Source organism: Protopterus annectens, chromosome 3.part0, assembly GCF_019279795.1.
Source record: "Protopterus annectens isolate FY-2018-M chromosome 3.part0, PAN1.0, whole genome shotgun sequence".
NCBI lineage: Eukaryota > Metazoa > Chordata > Ceratodontiformes > Protopteridae > Protopterus > Protopterus annectens.
The window spans coordinates 60,584,644-60,610,793 of record NC_056731.1 but is presented as its reverse complement, the minus strand read 5'-3'; the positions used below and the strand labels follow the sequence as shown (position 1 = coordinate 60,610,793).

The 26,150-nt window shown below is 37.1% G+C and overlaps 1 protein-coding gene across 1 annotated transcript in view; it reads right to left on the bottom strand.

Moving 5' to 3' along the window:
- The window catches only part of ELP2 (elongator acetyltransferase complex subunit 2), a 1,608,146-nt gene that overhangs the window by 475,865 nt on the left and 1,106,131 nt on the right, over window positions 1-26,150 (bottom strand). Inside the window, exon 14 of the mRNA XM_044065497.1 lies at window positions 15,802-15,871. Within this exon, the coding sequence (XP_043921432.1) occupies window positions 15,802-15,871 (70 nt within the window). The remainder of the gene's footprint in view (window positions 1-15,801; window positions 15,872-26,150) is intronic.

The following is a 26,150-nucleotide window of genomic DNA, read 5'->3' as shown; positions in this document are numbered from 1 at the left end:
AATGAGATCTGGAACAAACGTCACAGTAGGAATCTAGGGAGCTTAACAAGTAATAGATTTACAGTAGCAAAAAAGAATAAGGAGGAGCAACTGAAAGAAGATAGAAAGTCTACACAAGACTACTTAGAAAATTGGAATAAACACACAGCAATGACTTTACAGCAATGTTTGACAATAACCCTAGAGCAACCAAATTGTTAGCTCACCTTCTGAGGTATCGAAAGGAAGAAAGAATCATCAGGAATTATGAGAACTGTAGGGCAGAAATGAACCCAGAAAAATTATGAATGTAATGGTATATTACACCATATAAACAAGACGTACAGATTAACGCACAGGAAAATGGTAAAATATGAGACAGTTACAACTTCCTAAGGTAACTAAATTAGAAATAGGGGTACTACAATAAAAAATAAATGAAACTGAAATTAAAGAAGAAATACTAAACCAGAATACAGTGAAAACACTGGTAGTGATGGAAGTTGAACAGAAGTATGCAAAGAGGAGCAAGTGAATAATAAATGTCTGGCTAATATTTTTAACAACATTTTTGGGTGGGACATGCCCTCGACTTGGAAATAAGCAGTAATGGTAGTTATATTAAAAGGAAGAGAAAGATCCCCTTGATCAAGGGTCATACAGACCCATTTCAATTCTGAATTATTACTACAAAGTACTTAATGATGAGTTTACAAAACAGAATAGAAAGGTATTACCAAGAAGAATAGACCTGGAACAGTGTGGCTTAAAAGAAAATAGGCAAACATCTGACAATATTAACAGAACCCTTAGGATTCAAAAGGATGCACTTAATAATGACATATTAATGTTAATATGTCTGGAAGCTGAAAAAGCATTGGACAGACTGAGAGACACCTTGAGCCATTTGGGTTTTCACTAACACTGTCAACATTAATATTTAATATCTATAGAGGAGCTCAAGCCAGAGAGAAGTGTGGTGGTGAGCTGTCTAAGATGTTTAATCTTACAAGAGGATCTAGGTAGCACTGTCCACTTTCACAATAACTCTTTGCTTTATATTTAGTGGCATTGGCTAAGGCCTTTAAGACCATCAATAACTGGCCAGAAATGAGAAACAGTTATAAGAAAATAGCCCTTTTGCAGATGACATATCTGTTACCAGTTCAAAACATAACAGAAAAACTATATTTGATAACCTGAAACATTTAATACTATAGCAGGAAACAAAATAAATAAAGCAAAAACTAAGGCTATAGAAATGAACTATGCTCAATACACAACTTGGTACAGTTTTTCTCCTTTCTTGCAGAGTTTATGACAAGATGAGACACATGGGAATTTGGTTGAAATGGGATTTTGAGTAGGCAGCAATGAGAATAAATTTCTCAAAAGATTATAAATAAGTTAACACTAAGAAAATTGTTACTTATGGACAAGCTATTAAGAGGTTTTTGGTCCAGATGTTTCTTTATGAAGGCTTATATGCATTAAAAGGCACATCAGACAAGGATAAGCATGAAAAATAAATTAAGGAGTTTATTTGGGATGGCAAAAGGGAAATAGTGCACTGGGAAAATAATAATACTGACAAAGGAACAGGGTAGTTCGGGATTTCCAAATTTGGAGGCATACTGTAAAGCCACTCGACACAGATTAACATATTTGCTTCAAGGTGCAGAATATATGCTCAAATACAAGCATAGCAGGCATACTGCCCAACAAGGTGATGACTGGAACACTTGAGCATTTGAACAGATCTAGGAAAGGAACAGAAAGAACATTATGCACAGCCTTATATACACAAACTATTACATGACTCTTTATGTTAAAGGAAGTTGGATCTTGGCAAATAGAACTTTGATAGGTTATATTCTACATAGTAATAAAAAAGAGACAGGAGAAAATGTAATGAACATTTAGAAAAGAAAGAACAAAGAATTAAAATTTTGGGAGAAGATGATAACAGGAGATGACTTAATAAAATGGGACGCATCTAGACAAATGTCTAAGTTACTGAAGTCAGATCAACTTGCTCGTGCAGGTCTGATGCTAGAGTTCAAAGAAGATATTCAGTAGTCAGACAATAATTTTGTTATACCACAAAAAGTAAATTTTATAATTGAGGCCACAAAAAGAAATGGATTAGATTTGAAAAGACAATACAGTATAAAGGTAAAAATACCATGGAGTTAACATTTACATCAAGATATCACAGATGATCAGTGGAGAGAAATGTATCTTAATCCTGCATTTCTACGATATATTGAGAAAATTTAAAAGTTTTGCATAGAATTGTTTGCACAAATATTTCTACACCCTATGACACTTGAAAAAAATGTTCCCGCAGACAAGATGCACATACTGGAGATGTGCGTACATTTTAGGGAATGTATGCAATTGCTTCAGTACAAAGCTGATTTGAATAATATGCCAGGTTTTATACTTGGATAAGAATATAACCTGTAGATATTTTTTGATAAACTGTTGTAAAATAACATGTACTAAAGAGGTGAAACTGTTGCTATATTTAGTGGCTACATAAAGTATGACTAGAACATGAGAAAACAAGGACAAACTATCAATAAGAAAAGTGAAAGGGATGATTACTGAGGACATGGAGCTAACAACCACTAGAGATCAGAAATGGAACTTCATGGCTGTATGGGAAGCTGTAATGGAAGTTGAGTTTGAAGAGGACACAAAACAATGCACAAATTAATAAAATTAGACTTAAGGTGGATAGTCACTGAGCCAGGTGTTAAGATTTGTAATAGTGTGAACAATGAAACAATATGGTCTCTAATTGCTTCCCAATCACAAATTATGTTAACTTGTGTGTTTAACTGTTTTTATTTAATGAGCAATGTTAAATCAAACATGAGATTAAGACTAGATAGAATAGCTGATTGTGAGACTTGTAGTTACATGCTTTACAAGGGCAAGTTAGTGATAACTGAATGTAAGCACTGATCGCTTGACATGAGGCTAGTTTACTAGTACTGTATAAATATGCAATTATAAAATGGTTTTACCAGTGCTGAAATAAGTACAACACACATGCAGATTGCACAGTATGTTACACAGAAAATGGGTCAAAGTATTTAGATTGCTTAGAAAAAGAGAAAGAAAATATCCCCACACTATGAACCCGAAAAAAAATGTGCTTCTCTGACAAGAAGTGACAGCTTATGAAACACTAGCCCTAATCTCAGGTGTCTGTCTGAAAACAGTTTCATGCTCAGCATCCTTGCTACATCTCTACTAAATTACATGCAACTTATTAGATCTGCTTAGATTTTTCACTCAGAACACCTAGAACTTGTTAGACAGTGACCAACAAAATATGAGTATATGCCAATTCAAGCAGCAGGACCAGCAAACTCGACAGAACAACTGTGAACTGATCTTTGGTGTTCTAAGCAAAGGTTAATAAACCTTTAAATAAATTGGCTGTGGTTTAACAGGAAGTGGATTTGACCCTTAAGCAGGGAAGAACAAAATGCTGTGCCACCTACCCTCACACCAGCTACAAAGATTCAAGTTTTGAAACTAGACTGCAACACAAGAAGGCTGTACTTTTAAGATGCTCTCTTTCAGACTTTATCTTAAATCTATATTATATTGAGTTGCTGGTAGTTCAGATAAATGATAAAACATCCCATGTCTCCAAATGAAAGAATGGGGGAATTTCTTTACTGTCCTGGTCAAATGTCCCCTGACTAAAACACCATCTTGAGTGTTTAACTAAATACAGGCTATGGTCGCACAGTAGCCAAAATAACATAAATTACATCCCTTCAATCATCTGCCTTCCAGCATGAACAAATAAGGATCCTTCAGATTTTTGGTACAACATTTTCACCATTTCATCTGATTTTGATTACAACCATATCCAATTACTTTCTTATATGTGTCCTCTAATATCTTTATAGACCGAGATCAAGTTCTTATAAAGTCCCCTTATAGCTACACCATCTCAAAGGCAGCTCCCTCCTTGTGCTACTTCAGTACACATAAAAGCATCGCAATTGATACAACAGTTCTGGTCAGTTCAGACTACAGTTTCCTTTGGAAGCATGGTAGAAAATGGCTTCCACCTACTAGTGGTGAATGTCTGTGATCTCGTCACACTACATAAATGAAAGCTGCAATGACACTCACAAGAAAGAGTAGCAAGATGCCCAGTAAAGGGACAGGGACCACATTAAAAAAAAAATATATATATATATATATATATATATATATATATATATATATATATACACACACATATATATATATATATATATATATATATATATATATATATGTGCGTGCGTGTGTGTGTGTGTACATAAATGCCTGAAAATAAAGGAAGCATTACTGGATTGTGCTGAACAAGTGTTTTTACTTGTTTGTATTGGTGACTTTTAGAAATGCAACCAAGCAGTTATTTTTAATGGCTATGATTTGTTTACTTTACTTGCTCCTAACTGTAAATGTTGTGTGAAGTAAAATCCTTCACTCATTTATTTTTTCATACCCACTTCATCAAATTCAGGGTCATAGGTGAGTCAAAGCCTACGCAACCAACCATGGGTGCAAGGCAGATAAACAAATCCTGGATAGGGTGTCCATCCATCAATAGCATAATACATTCACATTTACTCACAGACAACACAAACATCCATTGGCAAACGAAAAGTTCCAGTTTACTTATGGCACATATCTTGGGATGTTAGAGGAAACAAAAACACCCCAAACAAACCCACTTAGACATGCCTAATTAAAAAGTCTGCCCACTTTCAGGAACAAGACATGTTTTTTCCATCTCTGGAAGCACTTACACTCACCATTTTAGTGTGAATGGTCTACCAGTGCTAAATCTCTCATGAAAAATATACTAACAAAAAATTATATAGTGCCACTTTAATCTCCAAATCTCAAGAAAACTTCTAGTGGCTGTACAAAAGTGATCAACTCTCTTAACGCTAACCACAAAGTCAAATGAGTCATTCGGCATGAAATGTCCTGTGCATAACGCTTTCAATTTAATCTTCTGCTTTTTGTGGAGCTAAACTGACAGGTAGGATGCAGCAGTACAAAATCAGAGTGTGGGAAGGATGTTATGTTTTGAGTTAAGAGAAGAGGACAATGGGTTAACACAAATTTAACTGATTGTATTTGAAGTTCAAGTACTGGGGGAAGACAGAGAAGGCATAATATTAAAAGCAGACATCATGACTGCTTCTAGACTGAGAAGACTACCAGCAAATGAAAGCACTATCAATATAAGGGTTATTAACATTGTTGTGCAATGCTGATTGGTATGCTACCAGATGATTGGAGTGGATGTTTTTCATTTGCCCCAAATTGCATGGCAACATTTTATCCTTCCTTAAATATCTTCTGAGAAGTTTGATATCCTCTGCCGCAGCCTGCTTGCTTCTATCCACCAGGGTTGAGGGAGGGGAAGGCTTTTAGGGTGCAGGAGAACAAAGATGAAGGGGTGCTTTAACTCCTGGACACTATGACCTTGACCAACTTGTCCCTAAGCAATCATCAACCACGCTTTAAAATGGAGGGACAATCTTACCTCAACTTCCTCTCAAGGAGAGCAGTTGGGAAAACATTCTGGAGGCTGCTGATTTCCATGAATTCATATGGCCTCCTTTCTGGCAGTCAGTGTCTTTACCTCTGTAGCTGTTATTGTTATCATTGTTGAAGTGGCCTTGATTCTGGACTATTTTTGCACACTCAGCTATTGACTGCACTGTGTCATACATCAGAATCACACCAAATGTTTGATTTTCTGCATCCCTGTAAAGGGTCTTTGCAGAAGCTAGAATTTGGCACCCAAAGCTTACAGGGTTTTGCCCTGCTCTTCTGTGCATTTAAGGTATTTGCCATCTTCATCGATGAGTGAGAGAGAGCTTGTAATGGAAAAATCTACAATGACATCTCAATATATTCCATAAAAAGTCTGTGATGCATGTGCTGATACATTAGAATGCCTGCAACCATGGTTCTCATGCAACTCTCAAACATGTTATAAATTACAGGGACCATGTACTTCATTAAGTTACACAAATTTGGGCCTTTATATTTTCCTTCTGAGGCCTACCTGTCACCTGGAGCACTATTTCAATGATTTTTCTCTAGAAATGCACCATGTGAATAAAGTAGCTTGATGATGACAAGGTTAAAGCTGAGGACGACACTCACTTCTGAAACTGACCCACTCTCCCTGACTCTCTGTCTTGTAGGTGGAAGCTGGGGCTCTGAAAAGTAGGATCTTCTTTAGTGCTGCTGCTAACACAATAGAATAAATTGGGATGGATCTTCGGTGATTATGTTGTCAGTATGAATTTTAAAAGTGAGGAGTGGGTCTTATGTTAGTCCTAGATACTTTTGTTTGATTACATTAGCAGTGATATCCCCTTTAGGGTTAATGAGCCTAGGTTTTGGTAAAGAGAAAAGCTTTTATCGGTTTGTGAAAAGCATAACAGTCTTTGTTAACAGACTGGGGTTAATTAATAGGCAGTTTGACTGCAGCCAGATGCCCAAGTTTGAACATTCACAGTTAATCTATACTTTTGTACCTTTTTTCATAATTCAGGAGCAAGTCAGCCTAATTTCAAACATGCTGGAAATAAAAAAAAGAAAAAAAATACTGCAAGCAAACACAAGTATGCAGAACTCCATTTCCTGCAAAGGTTAACTGCTACTGTACATTTTATATATTGCTACTTTCTGTTCTGTTTTTGATATGCATGGCTTACTGACTCTCAATTCCACTTTTTTTTCTTCGTGAATTATTTCACCTGGGCAGTACCTGCAATGGTGAGTTGTGTTCAGTTGTACCACCCTGGTAAACAAATGTAAAATACAATAAAATGAAATCTACTGCATCTGTTTCATCCATTTGGATATGCAAGTATCACTACTGAGAGCAGTAAAATTATTTTAAATAGCATCACATCTCATCCCATAAATTAACATGTTTTAACTGTGCACGAGTAAAAAAATAAGTGAAGGCTGAAAGAATGCCTTAAGTCCATCAGTGTGTACTGTTTCTAAGAATGGTGTAATAATTTGAAAGAATGCATAATACGTCACTATGCGGCATAAATATGTAATTTTTACTGGAAGAGTCAGAAGGGTTCAAACTAAAGTATTAGATACAGCCATAAGGCAACATTAGAAACAAGTGAACACTAAAAGAAATATGAGGGACTCTGCAGAAGTGATTACTCCATGATTACAGAGGAAGAATATGACCTGCAATCAAGCAGTACCCTGATCACTCGGTTTAATATTCCCAAGTCTTTTGGGTTTCTAATACCATCATGGGAATGCATTCCAATCCTAAGTCAGGGTATTATCAGGGTTCACAAAATTAGTATTATTTCAATCTTTGATGTTAGCCTAAATTGCTCTTCGCAGCACCTGCAATGTTCCCATAACTGACGACTTCTGTAATTCATACAGTTACACGTATTGGTAACATATCTAAATACGACTGTAAATTCTTCTTTTTTTATTAGACCTGTTGATCCTACAGCTGTTGGAACTGCCTGGGTATCTTTCGTCCACACTGCTCTTGTTTCTGTCTGTAAGTTCTGGTATTTTAAGACTTTGTGTCTCACTGTACGTAAAGCATTGTAATGACCGAGTGTGGAAGTTTCAATTATCAATGCTACTTTTGTCTTCTTGCGACTATTTTTTTGAACAGTTTGTAATGGGTGATCCCTCGTGATATAAACATCATAATTCTCTATAATGTTTTGTGATTCATGCTTCCTATGTTTCTCAACTACTTCAATAATATAGTGTTTGCACAATCAATCCCCAATGCAACAATCTTGAAAATCATTGTGCCTTTCAGTATACAGGCCCTCTGCCATGTGTGCATCACCACCAGTGTGACTGTTTCCTGTTCTTTTTTTTTTTTTTTTTTTTACAGAAACTGCCTTTGTCTGTTTCTCCCACATGTTTAATGGACATTGTAACCCAATGCATACATAGTTTGCTATAATGGGTTCCCATTATTAACTTTCATCTTTTGGTTTAAGTTCACCTCTCCTTAACTATTCCTGTGTCAAATCCTGATCAAGTTTGTTCTAGAAGATCTTTATACTTGTTACAACATATGTATGCCTTTTCCACATTTCTGTCCTCCTTATATTCTGTTTTTTTTTTTTTTGCATCAGTTGCTGATTTGTTTCTATTTCTGGTTTGATTTCCAGTTCCCCTTGACACCAATTTGCTTCTTCTAAAATAAGCAGGAAAGTTATCTTAGACTTCTCATGTTTTAAAATTTTCATTATGTTTGGATCTGATGAGGTCAGCAGATATGTATGCAATAACATGACTGCACATCTACACTTGCAATCAAATTTGCAGAGGCCCACTTCTCCTTCAGAATGTAAATGCTTCTATGAGGAATACATAATATTGGTATATATTGATTTGTATACATCATTTAATAAACATGTAGCATTTTTCTTGTTTTCCTATTCAACTGATCCAATATCTTTTGGGGACAGTCAATTACACCAATACTGTAAGTTAGTACAGAAAGAGCTAATTGGTTTATAACTTAGACTTTATTTCTAGATGGCAGGGCTTTTTTGGTATTAGTTTGTCTTCTGAAGTATTTCTTACCAGGATTTAGTCACATCTGTTCATGTTTTTTTGCCAAGCCTTTATCAGTTCCTATACATTTATAACCCCCCTCCAACTCAACTTTCTTTATATCACATTCCAGTCCCAGATCGATATTTTCTTGGTGTTGTAGCTTCTCTACTTTAAACACAGCTTTTGCACATTTATCAAAGCCAAATGACATTCTTATGTCATCTGAGAAAGTTTTAACCACTGGCAGCTGTACGTTAAGCTCCTCATCTGATGAATTATACTTTTAAGTCATCCACAAAAAGTAGAAGACAAGCCTTTAAAAACAAGGTTGTTTTCTGGGACCCAAATTGTAACCAGGGCCTAATCTGTTAAGTAAACAGCAGCAGTGACAAAGAATCACCATGAAATATCTCCCTTGAATTTTTATCCCTGGAATAATAATTTGCCCTTTATCATGGCTTAACTGCAAAGTGGTTTGCCATTGATTCATGAATACTGTAATATAATTGATCATTGCAGGGTATATGTTATACACTGGTAAGCATTCCTTTATCCATAAATGTGGGATGCTGTCAAATGCTTTTTTTGTAATCTATCTATGCCATATTTAGATTCTTACTCTTTTTACAATTCTCTACTGTGGTGCTATTTTGCAACAACTGATCCTTTGTTCTGTATGATTTTCTTTTGTTACTTTGTTTCTGTGACAAAGGGAAACACTGCCAGCCCAGCTATCTGGAATTTTGTAAATAATTCTATGCCATTTGTGAATATTGACATGATTTATACAGAAGTGTGTGTAAAGTACTGAGCTAAAATGTAACCACAGCGTGCCCTATTGGAATAGAACAGCAATGTACCTGCACTATTGGGACTGCTTAGATGTATATGTTTAATGGAAACTGGAACACAGGAGGTTAACTTGAAAAAATTTCAGAGAAAATAGTTGAAATTCAATTGTTTCATAACCATGTAATAAAAGAGATGTTAGCTCTCCATTTCAGTGCAGTAGCAAACACAATGTCTAGAGCTAGAAGTTTTTTGTATTGTCTTGAAAGAGAAGTAATTACCAGGTTTAAGATGTAGAAGTGTTTTATTCTTTTATGACTTCCAGCATCTGCAAACATAGGAGAGGTGTATTTTTCACAGGAAAATGCTAACATTCTGTTAGTTTCTGACAAAGGTGATTTAGCTTAGGAACTGAAGTCAGGTGACAAAAAGTGATGTCATCCAAGCTAACCGAGTAGTAGTATTTGATATTATAAAGAATTCTCTGAGAGAGAGAGAGACTGTGCATTTTGTATCTTGTCTTTGACCTAACAAGAACATCCACTCATCACACAGCTGCACTTGCCTTGCTGTACGTTTTTGGAATATAGTAACACTTATAGACTTAGATAAGAATATAGTAAAGTATAGCTTAGATGTTTTCTTTATTTATTTAAGACTGTCCTGCAATGTTGTTTTAAAGATTTTCTGTGATTTTGAACTCTGATGTAATGTAACTGATTACTTACTGAGCACTGTCTTGTTCTTTCATTATTTATTAAGTATTTTTAACCCTTTCAACTGTGGCTGGTCTGTTTAGAAATATTTAAGCTCTTAAGTGTACCTGCATATCTATTTGGTGACACTGTACAGGCCACTCCTAAATGGCCTTGCTCTTGGTCAGACTACCATTTAGATTAATAGTAACAGTAGGATTGGACACCCTTTGTTAAGGGCCTTAAAGTAGTTGATAAGGGGTTCTGGTGGCAGTGGTAACTACCTTATAGTCTGGGCAGAAGGGGGCATAGCTAGTAAACCTGAGCCAGCCTTTCACAGGTGTGTGTGTGTAAAACAAATCTCCAAGAGTGTGTGTGTCAGCTACTTGGGCAGGGACACAAAGCATTGGTTGGACAGAGAGAGTATTGGAGGACCTGGCTAAGGACTCAACTCTATAGCTGTGCCAGTAGGGAGTCTTATTGGGGGATCTGGAGAAACCAGCCCCAGACTGACTGTGATCTCTGTGTGCTCTTAAGAGAAATTGCATTTTACTGTATGTGTACTTGTCATCCTGTAGATCTGTATGTTCCCTACTGTTGCCACTGGTAAGGATTGAGGCTCCTTGATTACTGGGCAAGTGCTGGGGCATCACAGTTCCATTGCCATCATTTACTCAAATGACTATAAACTCTGTCTGCATCCAATCCAGTATACAGTGTGTATATTGCTGGAAGGCAAGTTACTGGTCTATAGTTTTTATGATGGTTTTCAGGTTCACTCAAGTAGTAGTATCATTTTTCCTGCTGATAACCTTGTCAGTGTCCATTCAGAATGTGCATAAAAGTAATTCTTATTCAGGGCTAAATCTTTGTGTAAAGATACTAATACTTTTAGTGAATGTTAGGTACTACATTTGGGTCTGTGATTTTCCAATTAGGAGCTTTTCTTAATTTTGTATCAATTTCTCAGAATGTTAATTCATCCCAAAAAATATCCTCTACATTAGAACTCCTTACAGTTTCATCTAATTTTAATATCCATTCAGCATGTTTATTATGCTCCACTTCATAATCATTTCTCAAAAATGTGCATTTCTTCTTTTTTGTGTTGTGTTTCTATTCCTTTTGCTTTACTTCCAGGTTCTCTACAGAACTTTGAGTCAATTATTTTCTACTTTTCCTTTTATTTACCTGCAAATCTTCTAAGCTTTTCTGCCTGTGCTGATATTTTTAGTTTATTATTTGCAATAGTGTATTATAGATCATAGTCTGCTTTGATACTGTGCATTGCTTTTACCATGTCTATCTTTCTAAGTAATTTGATGATCTGCTCCCTCTTCTATATTCTTCTAATAGTGATACTTTTAATTAATTGATTATAGTTTACTCCATTCAATGCTTCCATGATGGCTTTTATTTTTTCTCTTCCTTTCCCTTATTGCTCTATGTTTTTGCGATGAGATGTTATCTGTTATTAATTTAGCTGCACAGTAAAACATCTTATTTGTAAATCAAATGAAATGTTCTTAATAGTCCTAATTACTGTGTTCATCTGTTTTATGATGCTTCTAACATTTTATGCCTTACTTACGTTCTGTAAACTATTTCATTCATCTGTCTTAGTATGTCTATCCATCTCTGTTGAATCAAGCAACTCTTCCCTTAGACCAATTTCTTCTAGACTGAAAGCATAATATTGGCTCTACGTTTCCTGGGCATTCTACAGAAAGCTCCAGAACATCTTCCTGTGACACATCCTCTTCAGATGCATCCTGCATCATCTTCTGCTCCTTCATATTGGAGCTCTCTGGCCCATCACACCACAGCATTGCCTGTGTTAGAGTTGTCACTGTTTCCTGCTCCTTCACTTGCTGTGCAGCTTCAACTAAGCATCTGCATCAGTTTCCTATAGAAGGCTCCTGAGCATCATTATGTGGCAAGTCTTAAGAAGCCTCCCGGCTCCATCTTTTGTCCATCTTTTGCAAGCCTGGGTGATAATGATGCTGATGGACAAAGACTGATGTAGGATTGACCACTGGGTTGCCAATGCCCACTGAAGAATTCTCATATGGTATAATTCTCATATGGTATCTCGCTAGTGGAAGCAGAACTACTGATGCAGACATGGACTCCAGGGTCCATAATATCTTGTGGGCTGGTAGGGATGAACTCTGAATTATTCTGCTGACTTTAAAATGGATGGTTTGAACTCTCAGTAAAGGCAGAGGTGCTATCATTGATGTTGTGTTGGAACTGGCTCCACTGAATTCTAGGGACTGAGATGGTTCAAGTTGAGATTTCTTGTGGCTGATTGTGATGCCTAGATTGGAACAATTTTGGAGTACATGGTCCTGAACTGTTATCAGTAGATGCTTAGTCGAGGTGGTAAGGAGCCAGTCGTCTAGGTACAGAAATACTCAGAATGCCTGCAGTCTGAAGTGAGCTGCTACCGCTGCCATGCATTTGCTAAACACCCTGGGGGGCTGTGGTGAGACCAAAGGGCAGTGCTTTGAACTGGTAGTGACTGGCTCCCAGCTGGGAGTGTATACATCTCCTGGACTGTCTGTTCATTGTTATTGTGATAGTACATATTCTGGAGATCTATAGAGTACATCCGGTCATCCTTGTGCAGGAAAGGCAAACTGGACTGAACTGTGACCATTGGGAACTTGGTATACTGAATCAAACTGTTCATAACGTTCAGATCCAAAACTGGTCTCCAGTCCAGTCTTTTTGGTACTAAAAAGAATCTTGAGTAAGTTCTGGATCCTTTCTGGTCTGGGGGGACCTCTTGGATGACTTTTATGTTTAGCATCTTTTGTGTTTCTAATGCTGTTGCTTTCCACTGACTGGGTGGAACATTGGGAATTTTGTTCTGTATTGGTAGTAGCAGAGAAAAGGGAATTATACAGTCTAGGCAGTCTCTCTCTTGTGCAAGGATAAACAACCCCCACAACTGCCTCCAGAGGTGGGCAATTGGGCCTCCATTAAGGAGTGTCGATAGGGTCGGTCAGAGAAAGAATCCCTGGATCCCTGGGTCTGCGGACCCCCTCTGCCGCATGGACGGCGTGCTCCATTGGATTGGATTTCCCTCTTCTGCCCAAGGGGAAACTTTCTCCATTTGGATCATGGAACAGACCCTGGGATTTCTTGAACCACATCTTTCGACCACCTAGCTGATTTCTGGAAAAGGTTCTTTGAGGAGTCAAGAAACATACAACAGCAGGAGACAGGCTCTTTCCATCTTACTCACACCTAGACAGTATGTCCTTAACCTTGGGGCCAAACAATGAATTTCCATCAAACGGAGCACTGATGAAAGATGATTTGAAGTGCTCCATAAAATCACAAAGGTTCATCCAGGGATGTCTCCTGATGAAAATTGCCAAACCCACCACTCAAGTCTCCCTCAGCTGTGTGTGATATAAGCCTCATAAAAGAATTTGAAATGAACTGAAGGGTGACTAACAGTGAAGCAAGAGAAGACTCCACCTCAGCAGTATTAGTCCCTGGCAGAGTTTTTCAGAGCTCCTTGAGCAAACCCCTCTGTAATCTAGTACAGTGCACCAAGTAACTTGGGGACCTGACAGCAAGGGTCACTGATGCATAAACCTGCTTCCCAAATCTGTACAGAGCCCTAGACTCCCTGTTAGTGGGATGGGCAGTAGAATTTTGTTCCATGTTCTTTCTTGGTGGCTGCTGTCACAATCATAGCATCTGACAGTACTCCTTTGTTCCAAAACTCCCTTCCTTTTAGTGGTGCCAGGATCCTATCTGGTCTCTTAAGGATCAGCTCTACAGAATCTGGATCTTTCCATGGCGACTGAGAGATCAAGTTAATGAGCTTGTCAGCAGGTGCAGTCACCCGGGAGGGTAGATGGGCCAGCACCAAAAGCCTCCAGGAATACTGATTCCTCTTGAGAAGGGATATCATTAGTTCAACCATCCACTGTTTCAGGATCTCCAGAATGTCTCCAAATGAGACGTCTTCAGGTGGTGATCTTGGGGACCCTACACCTTCATCGAAATCAGTATCTTCCATGACTGACTCCTGAGGGGAGTCCAACTGCCTCCTCTTGCACTTCCTCTTCCTAAGGACTTCTGTGGGGTGCTGTACAGAAGTATCAGAAGATGAGTTTTTGATCCGTTTGCAGCTACTATTCACCTCAGTGGGGGTTTATATATATCCTTATGGACATTTGGAGTACTGAAGATGGAAGATATTGTCACTTTCCCCATATGTAAAAAGTTGTACATATCTGCGTCAATTACTCCCTTGCATGACATCATCATTTAAATAGTAATCTACCTTAGAATAAGCTATATTAATTTTGTTTTAGAAATGGATACATACTTATCACCATTACATAAAATTTCTATAATTTTACCAGTGTATATCATATTGTTCATTAACAATATCCCTCCACCTTATTTCAGTCTCATGATTCTACTGTTTTTATTCTCCTTTAATAGCTCCGTAAGTTCCTTTTCTTCTTTTTCTAGATTGAAAAACATTTTTCTCTTTTTATTGAAAGCTTCTCTAATGACATTTTCTACTACCACTTCAAACTTCTTTAGTTGGGGGTGTATAGGGGGATTGTAAGTACTTTTCTTTTTGAAACTGCTTCCATATAACTTGATCTATCATTTGGGAAAAGTAACTTAAAGTTCATCCTTCTAATAAATAATTTCAGGTCTACAAGTACCTTGTTTATGTCGCAATGCCTACTAGAAATAAACTTGAAACCTTTAATAAATAAAAAATGTTCTATTTATTTCAAGGTTACTATAATTAAACATTTTGGCTTAGCCCTTAATGCAGGCAGTTGCTTTTCTCAACTATCTGTCTCACTGCAAACATTGGGTCGGTTGTGCTGCTTCCTGATCTGAATCTGAACTTCTCATCTCTCATCTTACTTTCTACTACTTTGTGTATTCATTTATCAGTCACCCTTTCTAGAACTTTCATGCAGTGTGACAGAAGTTTAATACCTCTGTAGTATTCACAGTTTTGAATGTCCCCTTTGATCATGTAGACTGGCACTAGTATATTTATTCTCCAGCCATCTGGAATATACCTTTCTTTCCCTCAGTGCCGTGATGAATTTCCTCAGGAGTCATCTTTCCCCTATTTTACCCAACATCTTGATCATATCTCTGTGACCTCATCTGGGCCTACTGCTTTCCCTGACATCCCTGGCAGTTGTCAATACCATTCTCTTCCCTGAGACAGTACAGGCAATGCTGGTCCAGGTCCAAACTGACAACTCTCTAGCAACATGGACACCTGTTACAGTGTTTACCTATGGTAATGCAGGACTTCACTGATAAAACATGGACTTGCATCTGTGAAAAAGAACTGGCAAGCTCTTGGAATGAGCATTTCTGCACAATCAATGCCTTAGATGATGAGGTGTGTCTACTAGATAGATTTGTGGCTAACCCCAACCCTTGGATTTTGTTGAAAAATACCAAATTCTGTCTGGTGAAGTAGTACTCACAATGAATACATCACAGTAGATCACTGACAGACTAAATTCTTGAAGGGTACATGCTACTATAATAAATAAATACATATGGAACATTAAGACTGGCAAAAAGCAATGATAAAGTAAACTGTTATAACTCAACCTAATGAAACAATTAAAAGTACATTTATTTTTTTAAATGCTGAGAAAACAGATATTACCCCATAGTGTACTCTCAGTTAACCTACCTTGGAAAACAGCTTTATTCGACAGTCCCAAAGCAGGTACACTGGCACCTTCTGCAAGTTCAACTCCTTTCTATATAAAAAAGCAAAGCTAGTAAGTTACAGCTATTAAAACAGCAGCAAACTATATTTTTTCAAAGAGATGAAGAGAGGATGCAAACCAGGCAAGCACCATGAAAACCACTGTATACAATAAATAATGAATCTTAAGGGGACATAATTTTGTTCAGTCAAACCAAAATTAACTACCACAACTATTAATTATTGCACTACAATTCAGAGACATTATCTAAGCATTCAGTAAGCCATTCACTGTAAGATGCATCATCAAGAAACACACATTCAAGGCAGCCTTAAAAAATTACCTACTATGAAACTATCATTGTAACTGTTGACAGAAATGATTCTATTTAGGAGATGGTTTGCAATCCTTTATTATAAGGGCATCATGTTTCTTTAAACACTACTTTTATACTACAAAAAAAAAAGAAATTACGTACTCAGCATAATGCTCCATCTATGTTGTCCATTTTCATTCTTCCTCAACATATGGATTCAGATCCGATCCTCGGATGTGACTCAGCTGCTGTTTCACAGCCTGTGGATACTACAAGCTCTTGAGCTCCTCCCTTACCCACAATGCCATAATCCCTCTCATTCTCCAGATCTTGTTTGCAGCTTCTCATTGAATGGCGTAATGAAATTTTAGCTTTAATATGGAAAGTCACTATTTGGAGATAAAACAGAAGGGACTTTGATTCCTATAACACTTTCCTGCTCTTCCAGCTGTCATTGAAAGAAAGAAGGTAGGGGGCTGGAGGGATGGGAGTTGAAGAAGAATGAAAATGGTGAGTACATAACTTCTTTATCCAGTGTTGTCAGTTTTCATTCATTCCTCAACATATCCAGCTACCTGATTCCTGGCTGGACTCTAAGGAAGGATATTCTTGAGTATTGTTGAGCCAAAGGCTGCTCTTACCCTCCAGACCAGATACAATTTGTAATGAGTAACAAAGGTATGAAGATTAGCCCAAGTTGTAGCCGCACACATTTCTTCCATGTAAGACCTGAATAAAAAAGCTGATGAAGTTCCCATGGATATGGTTAAATGGGCTGTTAAAGGCTTTGGCATGACATGACCAAACTTTTTATAGACAAAGGAAATGCAATCTTTCACCCATTTTGATAAGGTTACTTTTGAAACTGGTTGACCCAATCTGGTTTCTAAAAAGGGTATAAATAAATAATTGAACTGATGATACTGATCTGATATCTGAACAAGTCAGATCTGAAGACTTGTCTTTAGGATCTGAAGTTTTTCTTGTGCAGTTCCAAGTTTGGATCCAAATAGGACTGAGAAGAACTGGGTTACTTGGAATGTCTCTTCTTGGCTTCCTTTCTGTCAGATTTGGAGAGTTGAGCTCCAGCAAGCGATTCTCCAAAGGCCAAAGGAAGAAGGCCCTTGAGAATTAATTTATTTTTCTGGTCTATTAATGCTCTAGGGTTAAAGGCTTTACAGATAAAACATGAAGACTGAAAATGCTCAGGACCCAAACAATAAACACAGAGATCATGGTTATCTGATAACAAAATTGTATGCCTCCACTTGCTACACTTTTTAAACCCTGATGGTTTATCTGCCATTTTACCACACAAAAAAATTGTGAAACAATCCTACTTTTAGAAGTAAATAAGAGGGAAGTTAAGGCAGATGGGTTGAAATATACAGATGTAATATACCACTTCTTTTGTTAATATTTTTACAGGCAAGAGGGGAAAGGGAATACCAGTAATGGTATTACAGAAATTACAAGTGGTAAGAGAAAGATTACAAACAATGGTAATGAAAAGCTACCAGTGGTAACAAGAAAGACAATATTACTGCTAAAATGGGTAAAGAGAGGATAAGAAAGAAACTTTTGTGAATAGGGAGAAGATATAAACCCAGAAATAACTTATCTTCTCAAACTAACACCCAAGAGCTTCAGCAACCATGTCTGTACACAATGGTGGCAAATAAGATCTGGAGAACGAGGGGGACTAAGGCATTGTGGGTTAGGGAGGAGCTTGAGAGCTTCTATTATCCACAAGCTGTGAAACAGTGGCCGAGTTGGATCCAATGATAGGATCCATACCCATATGTTGAGGAATAAAAGAAAACTGACATAGGTTCAGCTGTTTCAATCTTCATTTCTGCTGGTGCCATTCATTTTTTTTTTCATCTCCAGTATGCAAACAATATGCTTGGTTTACTGCAGGTCTTTTATATTGATTTCTGTTCAGATTGCTCTTCGCAGAACCCAATTATGTCTTACTCTTCTGTTCCTAATCATTTGCAATTTATGTTAAAACAGGCTTTTCATTTGCTACATGATTAGTTTTGTTATTCTTATAAGTTAATACTTGTATAAGATATCTTATTTGGATGGTAATACTCAATTTTCAACTTCTGTATGCTATGCTTTTTACTGTGGCTATTTCTAATGAATTCTAGTTATCTTACAATGTTTCTTGGAGTTTTTGCTCTCCAGGACTCCACTGAAAGTGAGCCTTCCCAGGTGAATATTCTCAATTAACAAAGGTAATAAAATCTTCTTTAGTGCTTAACACAATAAGCTGTTTAGAAAGCAAATACATTACTATTGGGTAAGACCAGATTAAGCAAGACATCTCACATAGGCCAAAATGGAGAATAAAAGTGTCTTGACAAGCTATTAATTTAAAACAATTCATTACAATACAGAAATTTGAGAACGCATACCACATCTTTATTTTTTATAATTAAAATTAAGTACAACAATATACATTACATGTATGAGAATATGAACATGCATTCAATGGGGTTGGTATGTGGTGTCATGGTAGCCTTGCAGGAGAATTACTGGCTTTTCCACTACAGGGTTGCAGCCCTCACAGAGAAAAGGTAATGCTAATTTGAAATTGTTTTTAATGTAATTATGTTTTTTTTTTTTTTGTTAACATCGTGATTTCAGTTAAAAAAGTCAGCTGACTTGGTTGAGGTATTTTAAACAGTATATCATTCAATTATATGCACCCATATGGAACAGAGGATTATGACTGAGTCTCTGATCATAATCAGCTTGTTATATGTTTGAGATGTAGACATTAAGAAATTCACCTAAAGAACAAAACTCAATAGGTAAATCTTGACATTAATGTTGAGAACACAACATACAAGAGTTACAACTGGAAAGACTAATCATAATTGCACTGCATGGAGCTTAACTTATTCCCATATACTACAACAGTGACAGAAAACAATGTAGGAGCATTAAGTGTTTTACAGCTTTGAAAGCTGTACCACAGAGCTGCCACACAGTGATCAGCCATCACAGAAAAGCTTTAGGAAGTGCAGGAAGAACAAGGAGATTCAAAAACATGTTGAACACTTAATTCTGCCATGTACTTAATATGTTTTAAGGCTCTCTGCACTTCTCGCTGTTGTGTTGTGACTGCTAACATCTGCTAATGTTGTGGTCAGAGACTAGAGCTTAGCAAGCTTGTCGTTTCCCTGGTTTTACAGCACAGTGTCAGCATGCCATGTACTACAAGGTAACTGCACATTACTGCAGGTCATTCTGTCATGGGGGCAAAATGAAATTTCAGTGGAGGCTGCCTGGGCTGTTAGATGAATCAGCCAGAAAACTTTCCCTTTAGCTTAGGCTGCATCAAGTGACTAATGCCTGAGGCAGCCCAAATCAAAACTAAAAGATCATGGACTGTTTTACAGGATGGGATTGTGAACACAGGAGAAAACTTTTTTTTTAATTAAGTGGTATTCTTGGATTCTACGATCCCCACTGCCAGACAGCCTGTATGATGACATGTATTTTTTTGATAGTCAATGTTGTGATTGCATACACACACAGACATACAAAAACACACACACACACACACATATATATATATATATATATATGTATACATATATATATATATATATATATATGTATACACACACACATATATATATATGTGTGTGTGTGTATATATATATATATAAGGGGGTTGCAGTATATGCATCTGAAACCAATGAATGAAAATATATAACTAGATATATATGCATTTATTCATTCGAGCACAATCAAACATCTGATGTGCATGCAGTCAAAGTGAATAAAACTGCATGTGTGAGTGCTCAAGCACATGTGCATGCGAGGGTTTGCACTGCGTCTCATTGCATTTATCTTTCAGCAATGATGCATTGTTTTTGCCATTGCTAATGTACTCATCACAATCAGACATCTGAATTGCACACAGTTAATAAAATAGCTGTAATTCCTGGGCATGCATGTGTGTTGGAATGGGTTGCACTGTAAGGGTCTGACTGTAATGCACTGAAATATGTTACTTACCTCATTGTTTATGTATTTATTCATTCATTTAATCATAATTAGAAATCCAAGGTGTACTCAAGTCAATAAATTATCCAAGGTGTACTCAAGTCAATAAATTATCTGCAACTAGAGGAGAGAAATTAGTCTGTGGATGAAACTTCTAGATTCCTCCTGTCATCTGATCACAGTTAAAAAGTTAACAATCTGGCTTGGCAAGTTCAATGCAAATTTGAGTAAAAGATGATGAAATAAATTATTGTGAATATTTATTTTTTACTTGATCAGAATCAGACATTTGAGGAACATGTAGTCCATATATTGGCTATACAGAGTGAGCACTAAGGCAGACAGTTGGTGAAAGTGTCTCACTCCAGCTGTTTGATCCCAAGTAAATGGTCACTGATATGCTATAACATAGCACCTTCCCAGAATAGTTAGCCTCACCTATTACATTGCTTCCTGCAGCTACCCCCTTACTTTGATCAGACTAAAGGCGTCACTTTTGTATGAATTTTTTAGAATCCTAATTATGGGAGGTACTGTGGATGCTAGAATTGAATGCCTGGGGGATAAGGCCAGAAGTAAAAATGTTAAAATGATGGGTCTCCCTGAAGAATTTGAAGGTACATTCTGCTCCAAAATATTAAGGACTGTGTAACATGGTCTGGAATGTTAGAAGAAGAGGTAAAAATTGAATGGGCCCATTAGACAGCATGACAAATGATTTCCAAGGGAAAAAAGGAGACACAGACCAGGGACAGCAGCATTCCATTCATATGCCTTGAAGGAGAGACTGCTGAAAGAGCTTTGGCTGCCAGGAAAGCAATGAAGAGCTAGGGAGGCCACAGTATATGTGGAGAATGATTACACCTATGAAACAAGGCAGAAGCTATGTGGCTAGTGATGAGGAAATATCAGAAGAGATGTATCAAGTGACAGGTATTATACCCAGCGACCATAAGGATTTGTGCACAAGGTGTTACTAAGTCTTTTCCAATCCAGAAGAAGCACTGGACTGTTCTAACAAAAATATTAGCCTGTGCATGACAATGGTGATCATGACAAGCAGGGGCATGTTCCATCCAGCACTGAGAATACATTGGAGAAGACCAGCAAAACTGGAGAAGGAGGATATTTCCATCTGTTTCACAGTAGACAGAAACTGGTGGAGAAGGAGCAGTTGATTAAGGATGTTAGAAGAAGATGGATGCATGACAATGTCTTAATTCTTGACGACATTTTTTTACAAAAATAATTACTGGGAATCAAAAAAAAGGTCTGGTAATTTGGACTAGCTTAATGACTCTAGAAAGAGTTGGAAATGTTTTATTGTCCTTGTTGATATGTTCATTGAATTCAAACCGCAAGTCAAAGGTTTCCACCAGAGAGTTGGTGGCATTCAATAGTATTTGTGAGCAAGACTATGTGATTAAGTTAACTAGTGTACTAGTGGATTGTATGTGATATTTACTGTTTCTCTTTCTTTACATGTGGGGTTGGGAAAAGGTGGGATCTTAGCTAATTTACTATAGAATAGGCAGGATTTGTGTTCACTGTATTATTCTTTTTTATTTCATGTTTCTTTCAAGCTTAAAAAAAAAATCTGTATCTGTGCCTGAAGAAACTGCCATGTCATTCTCGGATAGACTACAGGAAATCCTGGTGGACGAAGTGGTCAAGGGCAGTCTGGATGGCTGTCTAGCAGATCTCTCCCTGTGGGGAGACCTCTGCACCAAAGTACTCTGCTCCGACCAGGTGGAGACGACAGAGTCAGCCCCAAGGAAGTCAAATCTGATCTTTTGGGCAATTTCTTCACAGGCACTGAAATAGTGGAGGAAAACCGGTCCGGGGAGCATTTTCTGGCTCATCAAGTCTCCCTGTGTTTCTTGGAGACGGGTTGACCCCCTGAGGTGGAAGGAACAGCAGTAGAGGAGGTAGAGGGAAGCAAGCCCTTAAGGATAAGCTTGTTTTGCTGATCCACCAGGGCATGTGGACTGAAGGCAAAACAAACAGGGCAGGAGCTGTCCATGTGTGAGAGCCCTAGACAGTAAACGCACCCCCTGCAGGCATCAGACAATGGGATCTTGTGCCCACAGGAAATGCATTGTTTGAAACCTAAAGGTTTGTCCAATTTAGGATCGGACTTGGAGTCCATAGCAAAAGGAGGAAAGAAAGAAAAAAGAAACTACCTTTTTTTTTTTTTTTACAGGAAAAAGAGTAGGAAAGGTGGGGAATGGCATCAGACAGAAAACTAGGCTAATTAATAGAAGGAAAGAAGCCAAAAGGTAGAAATAAACTGCTTACAAAGAAAAACTTTTAAACTGGAAGAGCTCTGGAGCTACAACAACCTTGAGCATTCTCTATGAGCGTCAAACAAGACCTGAAGTTGACTGGGGGAATGAGGCATTATGGGTAGGATGGGAGGAACTTGAGCTTCAATTCTTCAGCTTGGAAGACAAGTTGAGGAAGAACGACAGTGACAGCATCAGACAATATTTTTTTTTTTTTTACTATGGACAATACTTGCGATTGCTACATGGAAATGGAATTTGACTTCTTCTCCACTCATCAAAGATTTCTTATCCTTGTGAAAGAAACTGTGCTTAAAGAAACCAAGGTCAAGGAACACAGAATTCATCCCAAACCTTTCATCAATAATCCTTGGAAAAAAGTTATATCTCTTTCTGATACCCTACAAATGGATTCTACCTCTTCACAGTGAATAATTGAAAGTTATTGTTATATTGTTTATTCCTTCATTGAGTAATGAAAATTTTATAGTTTTATTTTTTCATGCCACTGTACATATTGTATGTAGTTAAACCTGTTTAATTTTGTGATTATTATTAAGTTATATGTATGTATTATTATTAATTACCTTGCTATCAAAATAAAAATAATTTCAGTAAAAAAAAAAAAAAAAAAAGCTATATCCACCTTACGAAAAGGCCAGAATTGCTACCAGTGCAGCAAAAGCCTCATTTCTTGCAGCATGACCATACTAGTCTCCAGGCCAAAACACTTGGAAAAACCAAAAATTTGTAACAGGTAGTATCACTGACTCCACACAATCAGGCAATAATACAACAAAAAGTCTTAACTCTATTAAAGAGTATACAAACTTCCTTATAGACATTATCAATGATTTAACCAAAGACTATTTCCATGTTCAGATCCCACTCAGCAGCTGACAATACAACACAAGACACCAAATTCAGTTTTCCCAACTATACACCTTAGCATCTTACCGCTCAACATTTTACTTTAGGCAGCTCACTGCTAAAGTCATCAAAAGAGCTCTACTCAAAATGATAAAGCCATCTACATGCTCTCAAAACTATACGCCACTGTCAAGAATATGTCATCGGCCTTCATTGCAGCATCTCTTACTCAATATATTCAGCCTTTCCTTAATCACTTCAGTTTTTCCCCCAGACTTAATACAAGCATCATGGTTTCAGAAATTCTTTCAGTACCATGACAGCATTATACACAACCACTGACACCATTTATAACAACATGAATGATTCAAAATTAATGGAGGGTCTGTTAACTGATATGATGAGCACTCAAAACGTAAATCATAGAATGCTCCTCTAAAAACTTAGCAGATTCAGTTTTGACCTAAATAAAATAACATTTCAAAGCTACCTCCAAAACAGAACATTCCAAGTACACTTAGGAAACTGCCTTTCAAATGAAAGCAATATTAACAAAGGTGTCCCACAAGGAGCCATCCATAGGACCATTATCATTTTCTCTCTTCTTCAATAATATTTCCAGTTCAACAGCCCCTTCATGAACTGCAGACTATATCTTACTACTTGAATCACGTAGGAATACTTTGACAATTTAATAGAAACTACAATCTAAATTTTCTGAGTTATGCCACTGAATGAATAAAAATGTATTCCTAATTGATCCCCTGAAGTCTAACATCATATCTGACACCCGATAAACTCCCGAAATCTAACTGTTGATACAGAATGATTACCACTAGTAAACTTGGCCAAGCATAGTGACAATATTATTTAACATAACACTCCACCAGCTAAAACTATGTTGTAGAACCTCACACCTCTTTGCAACACCTTAGATAAAAACATACTTCTCCTTGAAATTGAATATGGGCTCCCCGTTTGTAACCTCACATTCCAGCTCAAACATATGTAAAATACAAATACAAACTACTATAAACAAAATCTGCAGATTTATTTTTCTTGTAGAACCCCGAACTCAACACTACCAACTTCTACAGCAGTCATACCTCTCAACTGTGCAGATTTTCGCAGAATGTCCAGACGTTTGCCTCATATTTTTGGTCTGTTTCTCATAAAATCTGTGTTTTCTGATGCATCACTAGGATTAAAGTCACTAAATAACTATGTGCATTTGAATTTCAGATTTCATATCCTTCGGAAAATGCACTCTAACACAAATACTGTTATTCTAGCAACTTTCTAAATTTATAAGAACAATATTTAAAATGTGTCCCTATTTTGGGCCTTTTCTGCCCCCCACCCTTCCCATTATGTTAGGCTCTGTCCAGAGTTCTTGCACTATCAGTTAGAGAGGTATGACATCAGTGTAACTGGATACCTATAAATGACAGACCCACATTTCTACTTAGCAGTAAAATCTACAAGCTGGTAAAAATGGATCATTGTCCCCAACACAAAAAAAACAAAATTACAAATTAAGCAGCTAACTATGCACTGAGACAAAAACAAGAAGATAGTATTACCGTCTTTGGACTTCATTTTAAAATCTTCATAATAGAAAGAGCTTTCTCTAGTCTAGGGCCATCTATTTGGAATAGGCTACCCGTAGAAGAGAGGTATCAACAGGCGCTTCAATCATTTAGAGGCAAACTACAAGAAAAAGTATTTAGGGACACTAAATGCTCTTTCTTTCATGTCAATGGTTATTCCTTTCAGCCCATGCTGCAGTCATATATTTCTTGTGAAGGCATACTTTCAAAAAAATAAACATTGGCTAAATGCCTACCTTAATTGTAAAAACAAAAAATAAAAATAAACTAATGCTGTGTTGGTCTACTAACAGAAAACACAGGCTATGTAAGACAGACGTGGTGCAATACGTTTTATTGGACCAACACAGGTTTTACAATATCTCAAGTTTTTAAGTTTGCATGAACCCTTTTGTCAGAAGTTAAGTTACTGTTACAAACAATGCTAAAATATCCACTTCTGTCTAGATACAGAAGTACATCATTTATTTCCCATTGTTTAAAAAAAGAAATCTTGAAAAATACTAGCTTGGAAAAAATATAGCTCATACTACACCTCAGTGACAGGTACAGTGTGTGTGTGTGTGTGTGTGTGTGTGTGTGTGTGTGTGTGTGTGTGTGTGTGTGTGTGTGTGTGTGTGTGTGCGTGTGTGTGGGTGTGCGTGTGTGTGTGAGAGAGAGAGACTGAAACTGCAGAACAGGGTCATAACATGCTATAAAAATCAAAGTTTGGCATGTTATATTAGAGTTAATGTTCATTTAGCAGAGACATTAACATTGCTCTGACATTTAATTGGACAATACATCTCAAAACACAAGATGTATGGTAAGGTTAGTTAAATCCAGAGAAGGAAAACGAGAAGTTATAATTTGTAAGTTGCTAGTCTGTCTAAACCAGCATTCCTGCCAGCTTGAAAGCTCATGTAAATGCAAAACCAATGATAGTCCAGTGAAAGCTATTCCATCACGTTTGTTTTCCAGTGACTGTGTTTACCGTAACGTAAATAATGTAATGATTTCTTGAATTTGTAATTGTAAACAACATACAACTGTACTTGACTCTGCTTTGTTACTGTACTACTTACAACTCTGTGTATAACCTTTTTGTTTGTGCCTTGCACCAATGTGTCTGATTCATGGCTGAAAAGGGTCTGTCGACCAGTCCACTTACCCAGTGATCAAACTGAAATAAACATTCAAGATGCCTGACTTAGAAACATTATTTTGCCATTTCTTATTTTGTG